The 18,068-nt window shown below is 34.4% G+C and overlaps 2 protein-coding genes across 2 annotated transcripts; both read right to left on the reverse strand.

Moving 5' to 3' along the window:
- Positions 1-4,934: 4,934 nt before the first annotated feature.
- On the reverse strand, positions 4,935-7,241 carry LOC132633294 (protein ASPARTIC PROTEASE IN GUARD CELL 1-like). Its single transcript, XM_060349602.1, has 3 exons — positions 6,164-7,241; positions 5,644-5,802; positions 4,935-5,556 (listed from the first exon to the last, which is right to left on the reverse strand). The coding sequence occupies exons 1-3, from the start codon at positions 7,103-7,105 to the stop codon at positions 5,206-5,208; spliced, it is 1,452 nt and encodes a 483-aa protein (XP_060205585.1). The 5' UTR covers positions 7,106-7,241; the 3' UTR covers positions 4,935-5,205.
- Positions 7,242-12,419: 5,178 nt separating this feature from the next.
- LOC132633295 (ATP-dependent Clp protease adapter protein CLPS1, chloroplastic) lies at positions 12,420-16,105 on the reverse strand. Its single transcript, XM_060349603.1, has 3 exons — positions 15,940-16,105; positions 14,891-15,035; positions 12,420-12,957 (listed from the first exon to the last, which is right to left on the reverse strand). The coding sequence occupies exons 1-3, from the start codon at positions 16,007-16,009 to the stop codon at positions 12,696-12,698; spliced, it is 477 nt and encodes a 158-aa protein (XP_060205586.1). The 5' UTR covers positions 16,010-16,105; the 3' UTR covers positions 12,420-12,695.
- Between the last annotated feature and the right edge of the window lie 1,963 nt (positions 16,106-18,068).

Raw genomic sequence — 18,068 nt, forward strand, 5'->3', positions numbered from 1 at the left:
GAGAGAGAGAGAGAGAGAGAGAGAGTTGAAATGGAGTACAAATAAGTAGAATAATGAGAAAAGGAATACGAAGATATATATAGGATTGAAAATGGAGTACGAATAAGCAGATTAATGAAATGGCCACTGAAATTAATTATGGGTGATTAAGTATCAAGGAGAAACTGTTTTAGGCTTAATGTATCAGTAAACGTTGATGCTACGTGGGGTGAATCAACGGTTTGATTGGGATTTATTGTATGTATAACTCTTGTAAATGATTATTTAATGTATAAGGCTTTTTAAATCCAATTAATTAGTAAATTATGTAGCAAAATGAAGAAAAAATGAAGAAAAAAAGGAGAAAAAAAGAAAAATGCATATGTCATAGAGAGGTGTCACATCACCTTGTCGATGTCTAGCTTTATATTATATATTGATTTGGTTTTGCTAATTTACTCAAGTTATTTAGGGCTATTGCAACATTTCATCACGATTTAGTTAGAAGGAAGGTTCTTATTGTAGAAGCACCATTAAAGTGATTAGGAACCGTGAGATGCATAATTGATAATTAAACTACTCTTTCGTAGAATTATAGCACTCTAATTGACCTACGCTGCTTAAAAGGGAGTAATACATAAGCAACCCTTTTCAAATACAAGAGTAAAGAAGGAACCATAGATTTCAGGCTCAAGTATGTGAATGGAGGTTTTCTTATAGGGAGTGTTTTTATCTTCAAAATGGATTTTTTTACGTGAATTCAAATTAGTCGAGTCCTAAAACATGTACCTGACATCGGATAAAACCCCCCCAAAAAAATGAAAGGCTTCCGAGCTAGAGGGCTTTGTCAGAAGTGCACGTTTGTCAATAGATTAGAACAATTCACTACAAAATTTCCTATTTGTTAGAGGTTAGGCATGGAATATAGTATGAAGAAACTGTGTACAACGATTGAGAAAGAAAAATACGAACTAATGTACCTGTAATAATTTGGCCTGAAAAAGAACTTGTCAGAAAATTTTAATTCTATCTTAATATGTTACATGAAATGTGCAATTATGGGCTTCTTGGATGTGATAGAAGTAGCTATCTACGTTTCCATGGATATCACAATCGTTGCTGCAATTAAATTTGATGCAAAACATGAGTAAGTAAGGCCACAAGAGCAGGGAAGTTAAACTTTCAATGTCGTGATCAGAATATGTCCTACTAATAAAGGAGATTCAATGAATCAGAACAACTGTAATTCGCCTATATAGTATCAAAGAGTTTTGATAGTCAAAGGTGGATCCAGAAATTAAAACTTATGGGTTCTGAATTCTAGAGAAATCAACTTATTAAGTTCTAATAAATTATTTATACTACATATTAAGTAAATTTCTTAATATAGATACATAATTTTGACCGGAACTTTAGCTCATCCCCTAATAATAGTGCCAACCTAGTACTATAAGTATAAGGTTTACTATAAGGGGAAAAGTCGGTGTGCATCAAAGCAATATAAGGACATGTTAAGGTTTCTCACTTAAAATTTTTGGTCAATTAATATTTATTTTTATCTTAAGTTATTACTTAATTATGTAAGGGCAAAGGTGCAAATATACCCAATTTTGCGATTTAGAGCAGATATACCCCTCGTTACAAAAGTGGTGCATATATACCCTTGTCGTTACAAAATGGTGTAAATATACCCTTGCTGTTACAAAATGATGTAAATATACCCTTTTCGCTGACGGGATTTTAAAAAAAAAATTAGGTTATTTTTTAATTTAAAAAAATGTCACGTGACTTTTGAAAAAAAGTCTAACCATTTTATTTTTAGTAGACATACTTTTCTAAAGACACATAGTAATTTTTCTGATGGATCGGGTCTGATTCCTTTTTAAAAAATATCTTCGTGACTTTAAAAAATAAGTCTACTCATTTTTTGGCTTTCCCACTGAACAGGCAAGTCATTTTGGAATCTGGTACTTCCAGTGAAGAAATAAGAATCAAATAACCCACCTGCTTGAATGTTTGGATTGAAATAAGGAAAATGTAAAGAAGCGGAAAACAAAATAGTACCAACTACATGACTACTGAATAAACCAGAAAGAGCCAAAGAATGGCAAGTGGCTATTAGCTCCGTGAGCCAAAGAACATGACCGCGGAAGAAGCGCTGCAGATTCATTGTATCCCTCCTTTTGCAATTCAATTCGAAAATGATTTAATTTATACAACAATAACAACCTAGTAAAATCCCACAACGTGGGGTCTGGAGAGGGTAGAGTGTACGCAGACCTTAGCTGTTTCCGAAAGACCCTCGGCTCAATAGAAAGCATAAAAAGAGGTCAGATAAGACCAAGAAATTCAAAGCGATATGAAAATAACAATAACGAAAGCGACACAGATAAAATAAGATAATCAAAGTACAGGAAATAACAGATAGTAGCAGAAATCAAAACACAAGAAATTATAGCGCGATAATGCGACTACTATTATGGAAGGTAACGAGACTATCTACTAGCCTTCTACCCTAATATGGATCCTCCAAACCCTCCTATCTAAAGGTCATGTTCTCGGTAAGCTATAACTGCGTCATGTCATGTCTAATCACCTCTCCCCAATATTTCTTCGGCCTACCTCTACCTCTTCTGAAAAAATGATTTAATTTATATAAATAATTTTTTACTCTAGTAAAAATTGAGCATAAACTTTACATTAGGCCCGTGGTGGACTGATTTAACATGATTCATTACACGGGCGAACTGAAACAACTATAAAATAACCAACACAACGCTAATGAATATCATAACCACTGAGCACACAAATTAAAACTGATAAGGGAAACAATAAGTAATTAACAAGTAACCGTCATTAAGGGAAAAATGAGAATAGGAAACTAGAAGGAGATCAGAAACTTAAAGAAAGGATATGAGAGGAACAAATAGTTTTTTTAACACCACGCATAAAACTGCTCTTTCTAATCAATCATCCTTTTAAATAATTTGCTAATTGGGCGTGGATCATTAATAAAACTCTCCAGCATTTTAATTGGTCCAAAAATACCAACTAAATCAGTTTCTAGCCCATTGGCCCTTAGGGGGTCGGCTTGGTTCACAACAGGAACCCATTGACAAAATTCGACAGCTATAATGTACAAGGAAAAAAGAAGAAAAGATGGAAAATAACAATTAGATACTTTGTTTTGGGAACTAGAAAAATCATGGTAGCATTGATTCCCATGCGAAATATACACTGTAGTAATGTTGTACATAAGTAGAGGTGTCGTTCTCATGTCCTAATCTTTGCCAACTAATATTGGGGGTACATGTTAAATTCTGATTGAGCATGGGTATAATCTAAAGATAAAGCAGATTAAGACATCAAAATTAAAAGGTTAGCTACCGACGAGGTCAAGTCCTTTATAGTATCTGATCCCACCGGTTAAAGGCAGGTAGGGTAACTATATATGGCCTATTTCTTAAGTGACAATATCCACACATTATTGTCTTCTCCAATGGAGATTCTTCTTGTATTTATCCTATATTTATATTAATCTAAATATCTAATAGAATCGTAGTCTTAGCATGTGAACTCCCTTTGTCCATTTCGCTTCAATTACAATAAGACCAATTTGCCATTTTCTTAATGACTTAATTAGTGATTAACAAATCTAAAACAGCGCATGTTGAAAAATTGAATTTCCTGGTCACTCAACCCACTGGTGGCAGAATTTGGTCTCTGCTACTGCATTATTATTTACCCATTTATTCTTTGTTCATTTCTATACACTAATAAATATTGTAGAAGAAGAGTGTATATGGTAGCTGAAATCTTGAACGTGTCCATAATATCGTAGTTGAAGTCATTGATTTGTAGGAATATAAAAAATGTATATTTCGAATATAACCACTGGTTCTCGGATTCTCGATAGAACTCAGTAGTTTGGAGTCTAAGTATATATATGTGTGTCCCAAAAAAATACTAGTAAGTAGATAAATTTGAACATGCATTTCTGATCTCAAATCAAAAGTTAATAGTTAGGTGCCACAGAAAGCTAGGATAAAAGGCAATTTGGGCATCACGTGACTAGAGAACCACCAACAAGAATTTATCCCCATTTTGACCGATGACAAGTTAAAAGTTAGAATTTGCCTTGGGATTGAGAGAGGACGATAAGAGCTCATGGGCTTTGTCCGCCTTTCGTCACTCTTTCCCCCCATACAGAGGGAACTGGGAAGAGACCCCCTCATGAGTCATACTGATCACAAAACTTGGCTACTTTGACTCTGACGTAAAATGCTAATGCACTTCCCCAGAATTTCATGCACAATCTAAGCAAATTTTTTATTGCAACATGCGTCCAAAATCCACCCAAGTGGTCTGATAATGTTGAATTTTAAAACACGGATTTAACTTATTAGGCACGGAATTTTTACAATATCAATTTATTTTATATAATTGTAGCACATAATCTGCTTTGTTTTTACAAATAGTTACTGACTGTAGTCTAAAATAATTGAGATTTTAAACTGGAACACATTAATTATGAATTGAGGAAGCAAAAGAAGTTTTGACTAAAATACCTTTAATTATAATTTTCTTTTCTTTTTAGGTTGACATAATTATTATAGGAATATGAAAATGTATCGAGAATAAATTTAAAAAGAGAACTAAATACTTTCTGAATTATTTTGGACCAACTTTTAAAGGTTAAAATCCCAATTATTTTGGACCGGATGGAATACTTGTTAATGTTGTATATTATAAAAGTTAAAACTCTTAAAAACGTAGAGCAATAGATACTCCATATAAAGTTATGGCTCTTGAATTAAGTTTGGCAGTAGAAGTTGGGTAACTGCATTTATGAGATTACCCAGCCAATTAATAGCCCTTTCTAGAGTTGCTTCACAATTCACATTGGACCATTCCCATCTTCCCCGCCAACTATGACATTAAATAGAGTCACAGAGTCATTCCCAACAACTTTTCAATCTCTCACCTTACTATTTCCTGTGAGTATTAAAAAACTACGCCCATTTCATTCAGAATTTAAAAATAAAAAAGCAACCCTATCCCTATCAACCATAAATAACTTAATAATCAATCACCTACCCTTTATTTTTCTTTTTTCCTTTCCTCCTCCAACAAAGTCCTGCTTTTAATCTTTTTACAATAATTGATATTGGTAAAAGCAGTTAGTTACTGGAGATGTTACTACTAAATTTGTATCTCCATTTCCTACTAACAATTGTCGGGGCTAAATCCAACAAGGTTGTTAGCCAGGTCATAACTGACACGTGTCCCTTGTTGCTGTATGTTTCCAATAATAGACAACGACCCTTCCGTAGGAGCAAAAGCCAAGCAGAATTTTCCCGCCGAGTCTACCGGTATGAGGTAATTCTTCGGGTGCAACGGCAGCGATTTACCGCCCGAGAAATGAAACGCCACCGTCGGAACACTCACTCTTTTCATCGACGATAAGTCGTAGCAAGTGTCGAACAGCGCGAATTGCCCGCCGGAAGGCAAATTCGTAGTCAATTTCCTGAACGAGTCACGTAGAGCGTTGTATGCGCTGCTTTGTAACCTAGTCACCTGTTAATAAATGAAAGTAATTATAATAACGAAAGTGAAGAACGCATATAATTTTACATGGGAAACACTAAAGGAAAGAAAACTCACAGCCGTTCCTGAGTCCACAATTATACCTCCGTTACCGCTCCCGTCCATCTGGAACACCGACGCGGGAATCGAAAGCATCTTCCCTCCAACGCTAATTCCGGTGAGTCCGACGTAGAAGAAAGTGCTCCTTCTCGAGTTACGTAGTAACGGCGCGGTTACCTGATGGAAAAGATAATTCAAAATCGTACAAAATTAATTTCATATTTTAATTCATGTTTCATTTCAATTAATTTATATAGAATATGTTTTCCCGTTTATAATCAAAAAGTAGGTTTCATGCAGTGCATGAATAAAAAAATTAAAATTAAGCTACGTCTATTTTTTAAAATATTTACACTCTTTGTATATAAAGACTCAATTTAGCTCATATTTATGTATAAATATCTTTTATACACTTTATACAAAATTGATACATTCTTTTCGCTCATATATAATATTGTATAATATTATATATTGGGCTAAGTATTGTAAATATGTTCAAAAACTTTGAAAATATCACCAAAATATTTTCTTCCATTACCGAGGCACCGGGCCGGGCCGAGTTAAATTCCAACGTTGACGATGAAGCAGAATCACGATCCACAAGACAATACGAAAAAGACGACGCTTTGATTTGAGTAGGTAGTGATAAAGCGCCACCACCTAAAGCAAGCAAACCAGCAGCACCGACAAATAACCCTTCATTATCATGTCCACAACCTACAGCAACTTTAGGAAACGAACCAGACTTCCCAAACGACACCGTTTCAGTAGCAAACTCTCCAACAGTAAACGAACCATCACCATAAGACACTTGATACAAACAAGACTGGGTCCCACAAGCTGAGACCTCAAGTGCCGTACACTGTGCTGCGTCACAGGAGATCCGACTGTAAGTTGTAGAACCCGAGGGGTTGTAAATTGGATCCGACTGTTGATAACAATCAGAACACGGTTCACATTGAACCCATGTTATATCACTACCAGTATCAAGAACCATGTAGAATTCTTTAGCAGGTTCGCCTAAACCGAGACGAGTAAAATATTCACCGCTTCCTTGACTAGCACCGGAAGTAATTGGGGTTTGAAGATCTTCAGGCTGTAACATGTTATTAACCGGTTTAAGATCGGAGTGAGTAAAGTTGGAGAGAGAGAACTGGAGTTTCATGGTTAGTGAGGTAACTCGAGTTGAGTCACGTTCGAGTCGAGATAGAGTTAGAGTTGAATAATCTTTATGGTTGGGTTTTACTAGAGCTGAACGTGGATATATTGAAACAGAAATTGAAGAAGAGTTAAAATGGGTAGTTTTAATAGCTTCTTGTTGAAAAGTAGTGGGAGAGAGAACTTGAGTGGTTTTTTCAAGGGATTTTGCAACGTCAAAGAATTGGGAGTGTGGGTGTGAAGATGATGATAAGGAGCGAGAGAGAGCACAGGGGATGAAAATAAGAGAGATAAAAAGAAGAAAGAAGCAAAATTTGGCCATTATGGAGAAAAAAATAGAAGAGTGGAATGGAGAAGAAAAGAGAGTGAAGAAGTGAATATATAATAAGTAGAGAAAGAGAAGAAGGGGCCTCACGTCAGACTTGTTGAACCAAACAAAAGCATTTTAAACAGAGAAAGAAGCTTGATACCTGCTTTCTCTCTGTCTATAATCTCTATACAACACAACTACTATAAAAGAAGAGAAGATGTTGACACCATTAATTAATTAATTGCCCGTTTGTCATTAAAATTGCGAGATTTCAAAATAGTTGTTTTGCTTTCAATAGTGAAAAAAGTATTTGAAAATTGAAATTGTGTATGACCATAAATATAAATTGAAGTTGTTTTTTTAGAGTAATTTGAAATGAAAAAAGTAAAAATAAGATCAAACATAGGAGCTATTTGGACATGGTCTGAAATCATGATTTCAAACTATGATTTGAAATTATGTTTTGACATATAATTTGGGTATCTTAAGTTGTATTTTTCTCTTATAGACATAAAAATCCACAAGTTGTGAAAATTATCAAAACATTCTCAATTTTTATACAATCTTATCAAATGAATAAGTCATAGTTCATAACAAAATTAATACACTATTAGAAGGTCTTTCTAAAAAATACAACATCAATTGATCAGACTTTAGTTCAATAAAAACGAAAATTTAACATGAATAGTAATGTGACTAATCTTTAATATAATCCTCCTACATGATAGATATAAATAAAGGTTGGTGGAAGTTAAAGAGACTAGTAAATAGTTGGTGGGAGTAGTTGTTAAAAATATTTATCAACTTATGGGTCTTTTTTTTATAAAATATAAATCTAGGGGTCAATTTTTATATTTAAAATTTTTGAAACCCCAAATCATGCTTTCTTGGATGATTTTGGGGTTTCAAACCATGGGATGAAATGTATATCTAAACGCTGATTTCATCTCATAATTTCAACTATGGTTTCAAACCGCATGTCTAAGCGCGTACATAATTTCCAAAATTCAAATCCAAAAAAAAAAAAACATGGCCGCCACTAATTAATTATTGCTTTTCCATCCACTCTCTAGTGTGTATCATTTTTGTCCTTATTGATCTTTTCTTTTCTATTCTCTCTTCTGTTTTTATTTATTCAGTATTTTAAAATTAGATTTTTACTTTTATTTATCATTTTTAGTATATCATATCAAGAGAAGATAAAAAAAAATTCTATTTTACTCATAGTATTAATTATTTATTTTAAATTATTTTTCAAGTTCAAAAAAATACATCACTGAATATGAATATTATGATAAATTATGCACTTTATTAATTGTTTCTTAAGTTGTGTGCAAAGTTTACAAGTAAAAGTGATTGGAGTAGTTTCTAATACCACGCTTTATCTTCTTTTTTCTACTGCTTCTCTCGACCATTATTTGCTAATTGTGGTCCAACTGTAGTCAAACTGTTTCTAAAGCTTTAAGATAAGTTCATAAAAGAAAATATTTTGAAATTTCGGCAACTTATCGATTTTATTGTCGACTTCCAAACGACAAATTACCGACGAAACCATCCGTACGAGGAGGCCTACTTGATAGCTCAGGAGCACCAGAAAGACCTCGACTCAATTTGAGTCTTTCCTTCTCATTTTTATTTTCCCTTATTCACAAACAAAAAGTTTTAAATGGATATACTCTTATGTTAATATTTCGAGCTCGAAATGTCTACACCCGCGAAGAAAACATCGAATCAATAAATAGCTTTACATGAAACATGGGCTCACTTTCAAACTCATCATCTTATCACATAGGTTGTTTCTTGAGTTCAATAAAAAAATCTTTCTACTTTTCCCCCTTTAAATTTTGAGGTGACTGTTAGGTGTTGGATTGTATCCATTTCTCTCCACTTGCAAATGTAGTTGTCAAATTAATTACAAGACTACTCCATACTTGAAGTTGGCTACAGTAAAATTAATTGCATGGTTACGGCGAGTAGATAGAACAATCAATACTTGAACTTGGCTGTATTTACTGCTCGAATTGGTTCTACTCACATCCTATCCAACGTTTACATTAAAACATTAGGCCAAATACATAGACGGTCTATAGGTAAATATACTTTAGGTGTTTAATATGTAACAATTTTAAGTACTTTAGATGTTTAATAGGTAACATGTTCAGAGTTAAATTTAAGGGATTGTCTATGTATTAATTTGACATTAAATATTAAAAAACGATTTTCTACCTTAAGTAAATTCTTATCCCTTAACCATAATTAATTATTATGCACTTTCATCTCAATTTATTACTATTTAACTATAATAAATTGATGTGATTTGAAATAACACCTGCGTGTAGATATGTACTTACCATTACGGCTTTGTATGGGAACTAGACATTCTTTGAGCCACCCTACGCAGCTATTCTTTAGTTTAATCCAAATCAAGAAACCAATTATGTTATGCGGTGTTAATTTCTGTACTACACCTAAATGGTTTGGCTTGAATGTCGAAATTAATGTATTGTCTTTGACATACTCGTTACTCATATTTTTGCAGTCACTGGTAATTTTCTAATATTATGAATATTGCAAATAAGGTTCATTGTGCAATGGGTCATGTGAAATTTTATACTAAACAACACGATTCTGGACCTTTTTCTCTTTTGCTGGGAAAGTATTTGAGTTGATATAGTTAAATAAACTTGTACGGATTTAAACTCTAATTTTATTTGTGTTAAGGAATATGGTGATCACCAAGCCTTGGAGGCACCCATGAGATATTTAAAGATGAATTGTGTAGTTAGTGACAAAATTTAAATTCTGAAAGAGCTCTTTCTGTGCAATTAGTGTTTCAGAATTAGTATTTTTATATTGAACATGGATGATGGAGACGGCTGCAGGGCTCTTCCATTTTTCAGAATTATTTGATACCCTCACTGGTCTTGAAGTTGCCCAATTTGGGATTGGTGTTACTTTCGGTGCAGCTAACATTGAATACAAAGGCTAAGTGGCTACGTTACTATGCTTCAAGTCATAAAAGATTTTATGGATGTTTGTTGCTGTTATGTTTTTCACCTTACATGCTGTGCCAATATGTTTGATCTAAATTGGAATGTCATTAATCTAAATTGTTTGGAAAACCTAAAGTTTACCTTCGGATCAGACCTCAAAAACAAAAAGGCATTGTGTTCGTTATACCGTTCGTGCCCCTCGATAGAAAGCCACTGAATTTGCTTTCAAACAGAGTCTTTCCTGCTTCCATTTCTTAGACTTAGGATTTGCCACATCGTTGAGTGATCTTTAACCCTAGTGATTTGTCTCTTGGACTGGACCTATTCTTATTTTGAATTATCCGTCACTACGCTGTTCCCAAGGACTAGCAAAACTCTTGGGTCATCTTAATGGGTTCAGAAACCACACGTTTCTCTGGATCATCATAGCATACATATGGACTGTCAGTTGAAGTATTATTTTTCCGTTCTTCTGTTGCCTGTCATTGAATGACGTCTTCGTGCATACCACATATTAGTACAATATTAACCTGCACCTGTTATTTGGTGAATCTTTTGGCTTGCAAGCTAAGCCCTTTGGTTGCTCGAACTTTAGTCTTCTTCCCCTTTTGATGTATCTTCACAGACTATCCCTGGTATGGGAAGTTCTGCTCAGATTGTTCTTTCAGATAGTAATGGCTATGAATATTTTGCTATTTTTCCTTTTCCCCTTTTCTCTTTCAGTCTTTCTTGTTCAAGTAGTGAGTTACTTCAAAATTTTCAGGTCATAGAGAGCATTAACAAGATGTGGATACACGACCAGAACTTTATGGCAGTATATTGGTAAAAGCGTTAGAAGTTTCTTGCAATTTCTTCAAATACATCAGGCTGTTGTTTGCCTGTTGTGCATTTTTAACGTTAAGTACACTTTGCTGACAATTCTTTTAACGGATATTTTCTCTTTAAACTTAATTAACGGGATGCTTCCTCTGCAGCAAGAGTTAAAGTACTGGCAAGTGGAAATGCCACAGAAAGGAGATTCAGGTAAAAATGTGATAGTTCTTTCTGTTAATGTAGACTGTTCCCTCCTTTTTACTAGTGAGCTTGTGTGAAATTAAAGAAGCCTTTCTAATGCTCTATTTTTTATGTAGATAAAACTAGAAGCTTTCTAATGCTCTATTTTTGGTTTAGACTCACTTTTGCTATCAAGAAGCAATACTCACTGACCATGATTTTGATTTCTTGCCATATTTGCCACTTAATTCTTAGCTTACAACAAAGAGTTTTGATGCATTTTACCCAATAAAGCTTCAATTACTGTCTGCAATATTTTCCTCTTCCCTTGGCCCTATAAATGTAGATTTTAATAAAGCAGCAGACATGCTTTCATCCATTTTGACCGCCTCTAACTTAAATGATGTGGTAAAGTATATTGGTAAAGTTTTAGAAGAATAGTTTCTTCTCTTGGTTTCTTCTCTTTTAGATATGGTAAACGGCCATCCATTAATATTTTCAAATTGAAAAGGATTTTCTCTTCTTTCTAGAAGAATAGTTTCTTCTCTTGTTACTGTGAACTAATAGTGATCTATTCAGTGTTTGGACAGGGGGCATCATTAGCATCTCTTGGTTCTTTTCAGCAAATGTGGTTTTCAAAGTCTAAGTTTTCCCAGTATTCCTTCTTTGATTTGAAACTCATAGTGGTAAATTCTTAGACACACAAACACCACACTAATTCAACTTACCATGGTTAAGTGATCTAATGAAGTAAAAATATACATTAATTAACCACAATTAAGTGATACTGATAGTGTATGTTCGAGCACATGTCATGTATCCATTGATTTGGTGTAAAAACCTTGTAAAGGAAGGTCTTGCTCCTCTGGTTTTATTCCTCAAACACAAGAGCTTGCGCCTCTATAAGCTATAATGGTGTCTTGTTATAAATACACATCTGACTGTCCTAATGACAGGTATGAAGATCATGGTGCCTCTTACTTCAAAGAAAATGACTTTCATCAAGCAAATAATCCTTGTCAAAGTTCATAGTCACGCATCAGTGGATGGCCGTTTCTTTTTTAATTACTACATGGTTCAGTAGTGCATGGGATGTCCCAATGTACCCAGTCAAAGTGCATCACATTTTCAGTATCTATCACAAAATGCCACCGTCTTGGTCCTCAAGCCCACACCAGAAGCAAATCTTCTTATTTCTAGTATACAGAAAATACAAACTTCGCTTAGCAATGAGAGCAAAAAATCCATAACAGGTATCTCAACTAGTCTGGATTAAACTACTTTTTTATGCAGGACCAAGTTTGCCAATATGAGAACCTCTCATTTGCCATAAAATCAAATGAGTCAGCAAGAATTGAATGATATGACTTGGATAGAACATAGTACTAGCAACAGAGGAATCATATTTGGGATTTGACCCAACTACTTTGAATTTAGACATAGTTGAGTGATTGATTGATATATTTCTAGTATACAAACTCATCGGTCTCTGGTGCTGACATTGTTTACAGTAATATGTTCTACTCCGAGCTCAAAAGACTCAGGTAACGAGGTACTATGCGACTATGCCATTCTCACATTTATGTACAATATCACCCCCATCAGGTTCATTATCTTCAACAACCTCCACTGGCTGGCTCGATGGAGCTTAGCAGACCATTGCCTCTTAGTTGTGTGCAATGTTCTTCTGCATCAGCTTGAGCACAGATTATCACCACCGCCAGACCATTGTGATGTGCCTCTTGCATGATATTAACAGCATTGTCGACCGTCATCCCTGGTATAACCTTCATGAGTACTTGAACAACATACTCCCTCTTGTTGAAATTGTCATTGTGCAGCATCACACGATAGGGCGGGGACATTTTCCTTGATTTTCTGGAAAATGAAGACACAAGTTGTTGTGATTATAGATTATTAAATCATTGCATTTGTTCTTTTCAGAAAGTTTTATTAATCATTGCATTTCAACCTCACAACTTGTATCATTTTCAACAGAAACTCCAGAATACATGCAGTTTTTTTATATGAATCATATCAATAGGAAAATTTCTCGTCAACTTTGGGGTCTCATCCATATTCAACTCTTGCCTAACTTACCCCTGACTAACTCAACAAATAAACGCCACTTCTGTGCTAAAGGTGAGATGTATTGGTCTTCTTGCCTGAAGGAAAATTCTCGGGTGCTCCCTAAAGAAAATATTCCAGATTTATGATCCTAGATAGATTGCCCTTTTTTTCCCATCTTTACAAGAATCACCCTTATTTGAAAACCCTTGCTCTGTTCCTGCTCTCCACCTATACAATTGAAGTGTTGCCATTTTTTCTCCTCTTTCATTTCCCATCTTCCACGTTATTAGGTTGTACAAAGTACTTACACATCTCCTAAACAACAATCAAGCAATATGCATCCAAGGATGTGGTCAATAAAGTAGGTTGAGAACCATGAAGTCTCACGATCAAATAGCAACAGCGGCAAAAAAAACTAGGTGATTTCTTACCATGTGTCCAAGCCTTGGTGGACAGAGTTACCCGTTACCTATGCTGGTGGGAGGTAGCAGGTACCCCGTGGAATTAGTCAAAGTGTGTGCAAGCTGGCCCGGACACCACAGTTATTAAAAAACAACAACAATCAAGATATGTCTATGTAACTTGCAACACAAAAGTCCACAACCGTCTACGGTGCTTGAAGATCACATGATTATTCAGGAAGTTGGAAATTCATTTTTTCCATTTGAAAACACAAGGATTCTTTTGATTGGAGTCATGAATGGTATCGCCTGATATGTGGTTTTCTCCTGATGGAAATTGGGACTTGGGAATTGATTAGGTTGTCTCTGTGTAGAGGCGGAAAAACATGTGATTAAAATAGGTTAGTAGAGGCGAGGATGGAATCTGGATGCTGCAGTGGTTGGACTTTGACAGTAAGCCAGTTTGCAAAGACAATGTACAGTGAAGGAGAACGAAGCATTAAAAGACTTCCTTCTGGATTTCGAAAGACAGGATGGAATGACTTCGTTCATTTAACAAATAACTGCCCGGTTCACACATCAATAGAGAGCATTTCAGGGTAGTTTCCATTATTCTGTTTACTAAGGGAAATGTAGTCCAGGGAAAGGGAATAGTAACAGGTCCATCAAACAAGAAATATAGCAACTGAAGAATGAAAAATCCCATGTAGTTATTTTATATATGGATGCGACTCCAATGTGATCAGCATGCTTGGGTTTTTCCTTTCATCAACCATGCATAAAAAAAGGGCAGCCCGGTGCACTAAACTCCGGCTATGCGCAGGGTCCAGGGAAAGTCTGTACCACATAAGGTCTATTGTACGCGGCCTTATCCTGCATTTCTGCAAGAGGCCATTTCCACAGCTTGAACCCATAACCTCCTGGTCACATGGCAACAACTTTGCCAGTTACGCCAAGGCTCCCCATCCAACTATGCATAAAGAAGAAAGAATATATTCTCTTCCTTCTATCTTTGGAGAACGGTTCTGAAGTTGACATGAATGGAGTTAGTTACTTAACTTCGATTTATGTCTAACTCTATATTACTGTTATGACCCACCAATTAATTTCACTATCTACATATGAGCATGGTTTCAATCAACTTTATTTTTCACTAAGAAACAGAGAAGAATAGACAAAGTATTCCATTTTCGAACAGAGTTAATATGTCACTTGGCAGAGCCCACATCAACGTGAAAGAGAAGAACAAAAAACTTTTGGACTCATGAAAGAATGGTAAAGCCTTTAGAAACCGGAGTCAATTGAAAACAGCACATATTTCACATTTGAGGAATCCATACCTCAAGTCGAACTCAGATTCACGCCCAGGAGTTGTTTTCTCTATAACAGGCTTATCCAACACCCCACCACCTTTGCCTACTGCTATAGGCATTGCCATTAAAGTGTTCCGATTTGTCCATTGTTTTTGGCGAGGTTTCTTATCTCCTGTATCACATAAGCCGACAATTCAATCTTATGCCAAGTTACAAACATATGTGAATCAAGATTCATAAAGAACAGTGGTTATTCATCAGTTCTCCAACTTATGCACACATATTCTAATTCTATATACATCAATCTACTATTGAGTGAACTGACAGTCTCAGATTCAGAATTACATCCATATATTCAATTATTGCTCTAGTAAATAATATTCATTAAATACTTGATATCTCGAAACTAATACATTTCTCTTGGACCAACTTCGAAACTTTACTAGTTTTTTAATGGAAGAATGTTAAACAGTTTCTAAAAATATCAATGACTAGGTAACCATGATTGAACAGCCAAAGATGCAGATAAACAATCTTCAACTTGGACTCTCATAGTTCTCTCACAAATTTTCGGTCCTTTTCAGTAAAGAAAACAGCCCCATTCTACCCTAGTAAAAGTTCAAAAGATTACATTTGTTACCAAGAAAATAAAAGTTCAAAATTTCAGTTTACTCTTTACTTGAAGCTATTATGAATGTTTCTGGGAGAAGAATAGCATTAAGAACCTCATCTCTACACCAACACCCCCTACCCCCTCACACACAGCTCCCAATTGACACTATTTTTTCCTGTATTGTGTGTCTGGTTGCCTGGTACTTTGGGATAATTACAATAGATATGAGGTTTTTTTTTTTTTTTTTTAAATCCAGTTCAAAGACCATAACTTTTTCTCTGTTTTTCACTCTAAATGCAATTGACATCCAAGAATTCACGACCCCCATCGTCCAAAAACATTCAAGAAAGCAAACTATGTCAATTAAATTGCGAAAGAACAAAATATTCTTGGTGAAACAACAATAAAGATTCAACAATCAAACATTTACAACATATACAATAAGAGAGAAAGATGGGTTTACCAGGTTTTGGTTGAAAGATTTGATGGGGAGAAAGAGCAACTCGGCCACAAATGGCAGTTTCCATAACCATCACTCTTTTCACTCACTGCACACCACACACACAACTCTACTACTAATACCACTAAGCTCTGATTTTATTATCTATCACAAATTTGTTCACTCTGTTTTTCACCTGAAAAAAAATAAAATAAAAAAATAAAAAAATATATATATATATAACTGCTAAATAATAAGAAAGAAAATTAAATGAGTGGTCGGTAGGTACTATACTATAAACAGTCGATCAAGATTCAAGTCCTTCACACATATGGAAAATTGACACGTATTAGCTTTGGTGAAATCACAACCCTTTCCTTATTTCCTTATCTTAATTAAAAGGTGAACGCCTTTTTAAACTATGCTCACTTTTAATTCTCTTTTTGTATATCCCTCAATTAAATTAGCATCATTTTAGTTTAATGCTTCACGGAGAAAATAACAAAACATGGTCCATTATGTTTGGGTATTTTCAAAATAGTAGTTCAATTATTTAAATTTTTTATAAGTGAACACTTTTGATCTTGTGAAATATTTAACAAACGATGATTGTTTGACGCAACAAATTGTGAAAGAATACTTAATTGGAGACGCCTCTTTTTGAATTAGATTAACTAGAATATATTTATCCTAGCTTGAACTTGATTTGTTACTCCCTCCATCATAATATCATCATATCATGTTATTCTAAAAGTGAGAAGGCTCTACGTTGAAAAGTTAAATTACCAAAATGTTCCTTAAAAGTTAAATGACATTTTTAACCCTCATCTAAACACTATCCTGTACTAAATTTACCTACCAATGAATAACGGAAAATAACTCAATTGAATGACACGTTCCATATATCTGCCAAAGTACTATTGTAATCCGCTTAGTTTCCTCTAGATTTTGATATTTTTTCTATTTAAGAAGCCTAAAAGTCACTTTTTAATTACAGTCTCTTAACTACGCCAATAAAGCTTTAGAATCAACATAAAAAAGAAGAATTAAAACGTTTTTCAGCTAAAAGAAAAAACCCAACAGTCACACATCTTCATGTATTTGTTTTTTGAAAAAAAAAACATCTCTTCCTCTTCTTTCTCCCACATTAATATTCTATACTATTTATGTGCTACTCGTTTCACATTTCAACTTTATCTATTTTATCCTTTGATCTTCTAATATCACATTTTTAGTGCATCATATAACTGTGCGTAACAAAAATGTCAACTAACGTTAGCCTCTTTTTCCTTCTTCTTAGCTGTTTTTTATCTCATAAAAATCTATTGCTATGTATTGTGCTCAGCATCATCTGGACGGGTAAATTTATTATTTTCCTGTCACATCGGTTCATCTTTTGCTGACTACATATTGTTGAAGGGCTTATATTTATAGAACTATGTATAATGTAAACTCTTTGCTATGTATAATGTTAACTCTCTGCATAAAATTACTGAACTTCGTTCATGTAAGCTTTTTGCGAACGGAAAGCTTTACTTGTTTCCAGTTGGTACAGAAATATCCGTATTCTCTTAATAAAATGGTAAATGATATATGCATTGCAATAATCAGAAAAGTATGTACTTGAGCTTTTGTGATGTAGCCTTTCGTCTTATTAATTAGTAGCGTATGCATCTTTGATATAGGCCTGAGGCTAGATGATGTCGAAGCATCCTACTCCTACAAGTGAACTTTAAAGCGCTTTATTTATACTATACACGTGTGACATTCAAAGGAACTGAAGCAGCAAAAGTGTGAAATCTACGACAAGACAGAGCTTTGTTGTAGATTTACTTTTTCTTCAATGTCAAAATTTTAATTTCTTCTAATATCTCGTTAAAGTTAGATTAATGAAAAAGATGTTACTCCATATTCATATGATGTTAAACACGTGTTTGCATGTCATCATTTAACTGAAAAAATTCTCTTAGTTGTAACATATGTAAGCCATACTATGGAAGATTTGTTAAAGAAGAAGAAGCTCTAGCACTCAATTACATTTAGAGAATTTAAATAGTGAAGAAAATTGCTCCATAAGAAGGAGATAGTAAAGAAAAGTCACTTCCAAAGACTTATGAAAGCTACTCATATTTACATTTAAATTACGCGGTATA

Source organism: Lycium barbarum, chromosome 3, assembly GCF_019175385.1.
Source record: "Lycium barbarum isolate Lr01 chromosome 3, ASM1917538v2, whole genome shotgun sequence".
Classification (NCBI taxonomy): Eukaryota; Viridiplantae; Streptophyta; class Magnoliopsida; order Solanales; family Solanaceae; genus Lycium; species Lycium barbarum.

Coding starts and splice junctions, on each gene's coding strand:
- LOC132633294 (XM_060349602.1), bottom strand. CDS start 7,105: ATGGCCAAATTTTGCTTCTTTCTTCTTTTTATCTCTCTTATTTTCATC. Junction 5,803..6,163: donor CGGCCCGGCCCGGTGCCTCG/GTAATGGAAGAA, acceptor CTTTTCCATCAG/GTAACCGCGCCGTTACTACG. Junction 5,557..5,643: donor TTGTGGACTCAGGAACGGCT/GTGAGTTTTCTT, acceptor ATTTATTAACAG/GTGACTAGGTTACAAAGCAG.
- LOC132633295 (XM_060349603.1), bottom strand. CDS start 16,009: ATGGTTATGGAAACTGCCATTTGTGGCCGAGTTGCTCTTTCTCCCCAT. Junction 15,036..15,939: donor AATCTTTCAACCAAAACCTG/GTAAACCCATCT, acceptor TATGTGATACAG/GAGATAAGAAACCTCGCCAA. Junction 12,958..14,890: donor GAATCTGAGTTCGACTTGAG/GTATGGATTCCT, acceptor TTCATTTTCCAG/AAAATCAAGGAAAATGTCCC.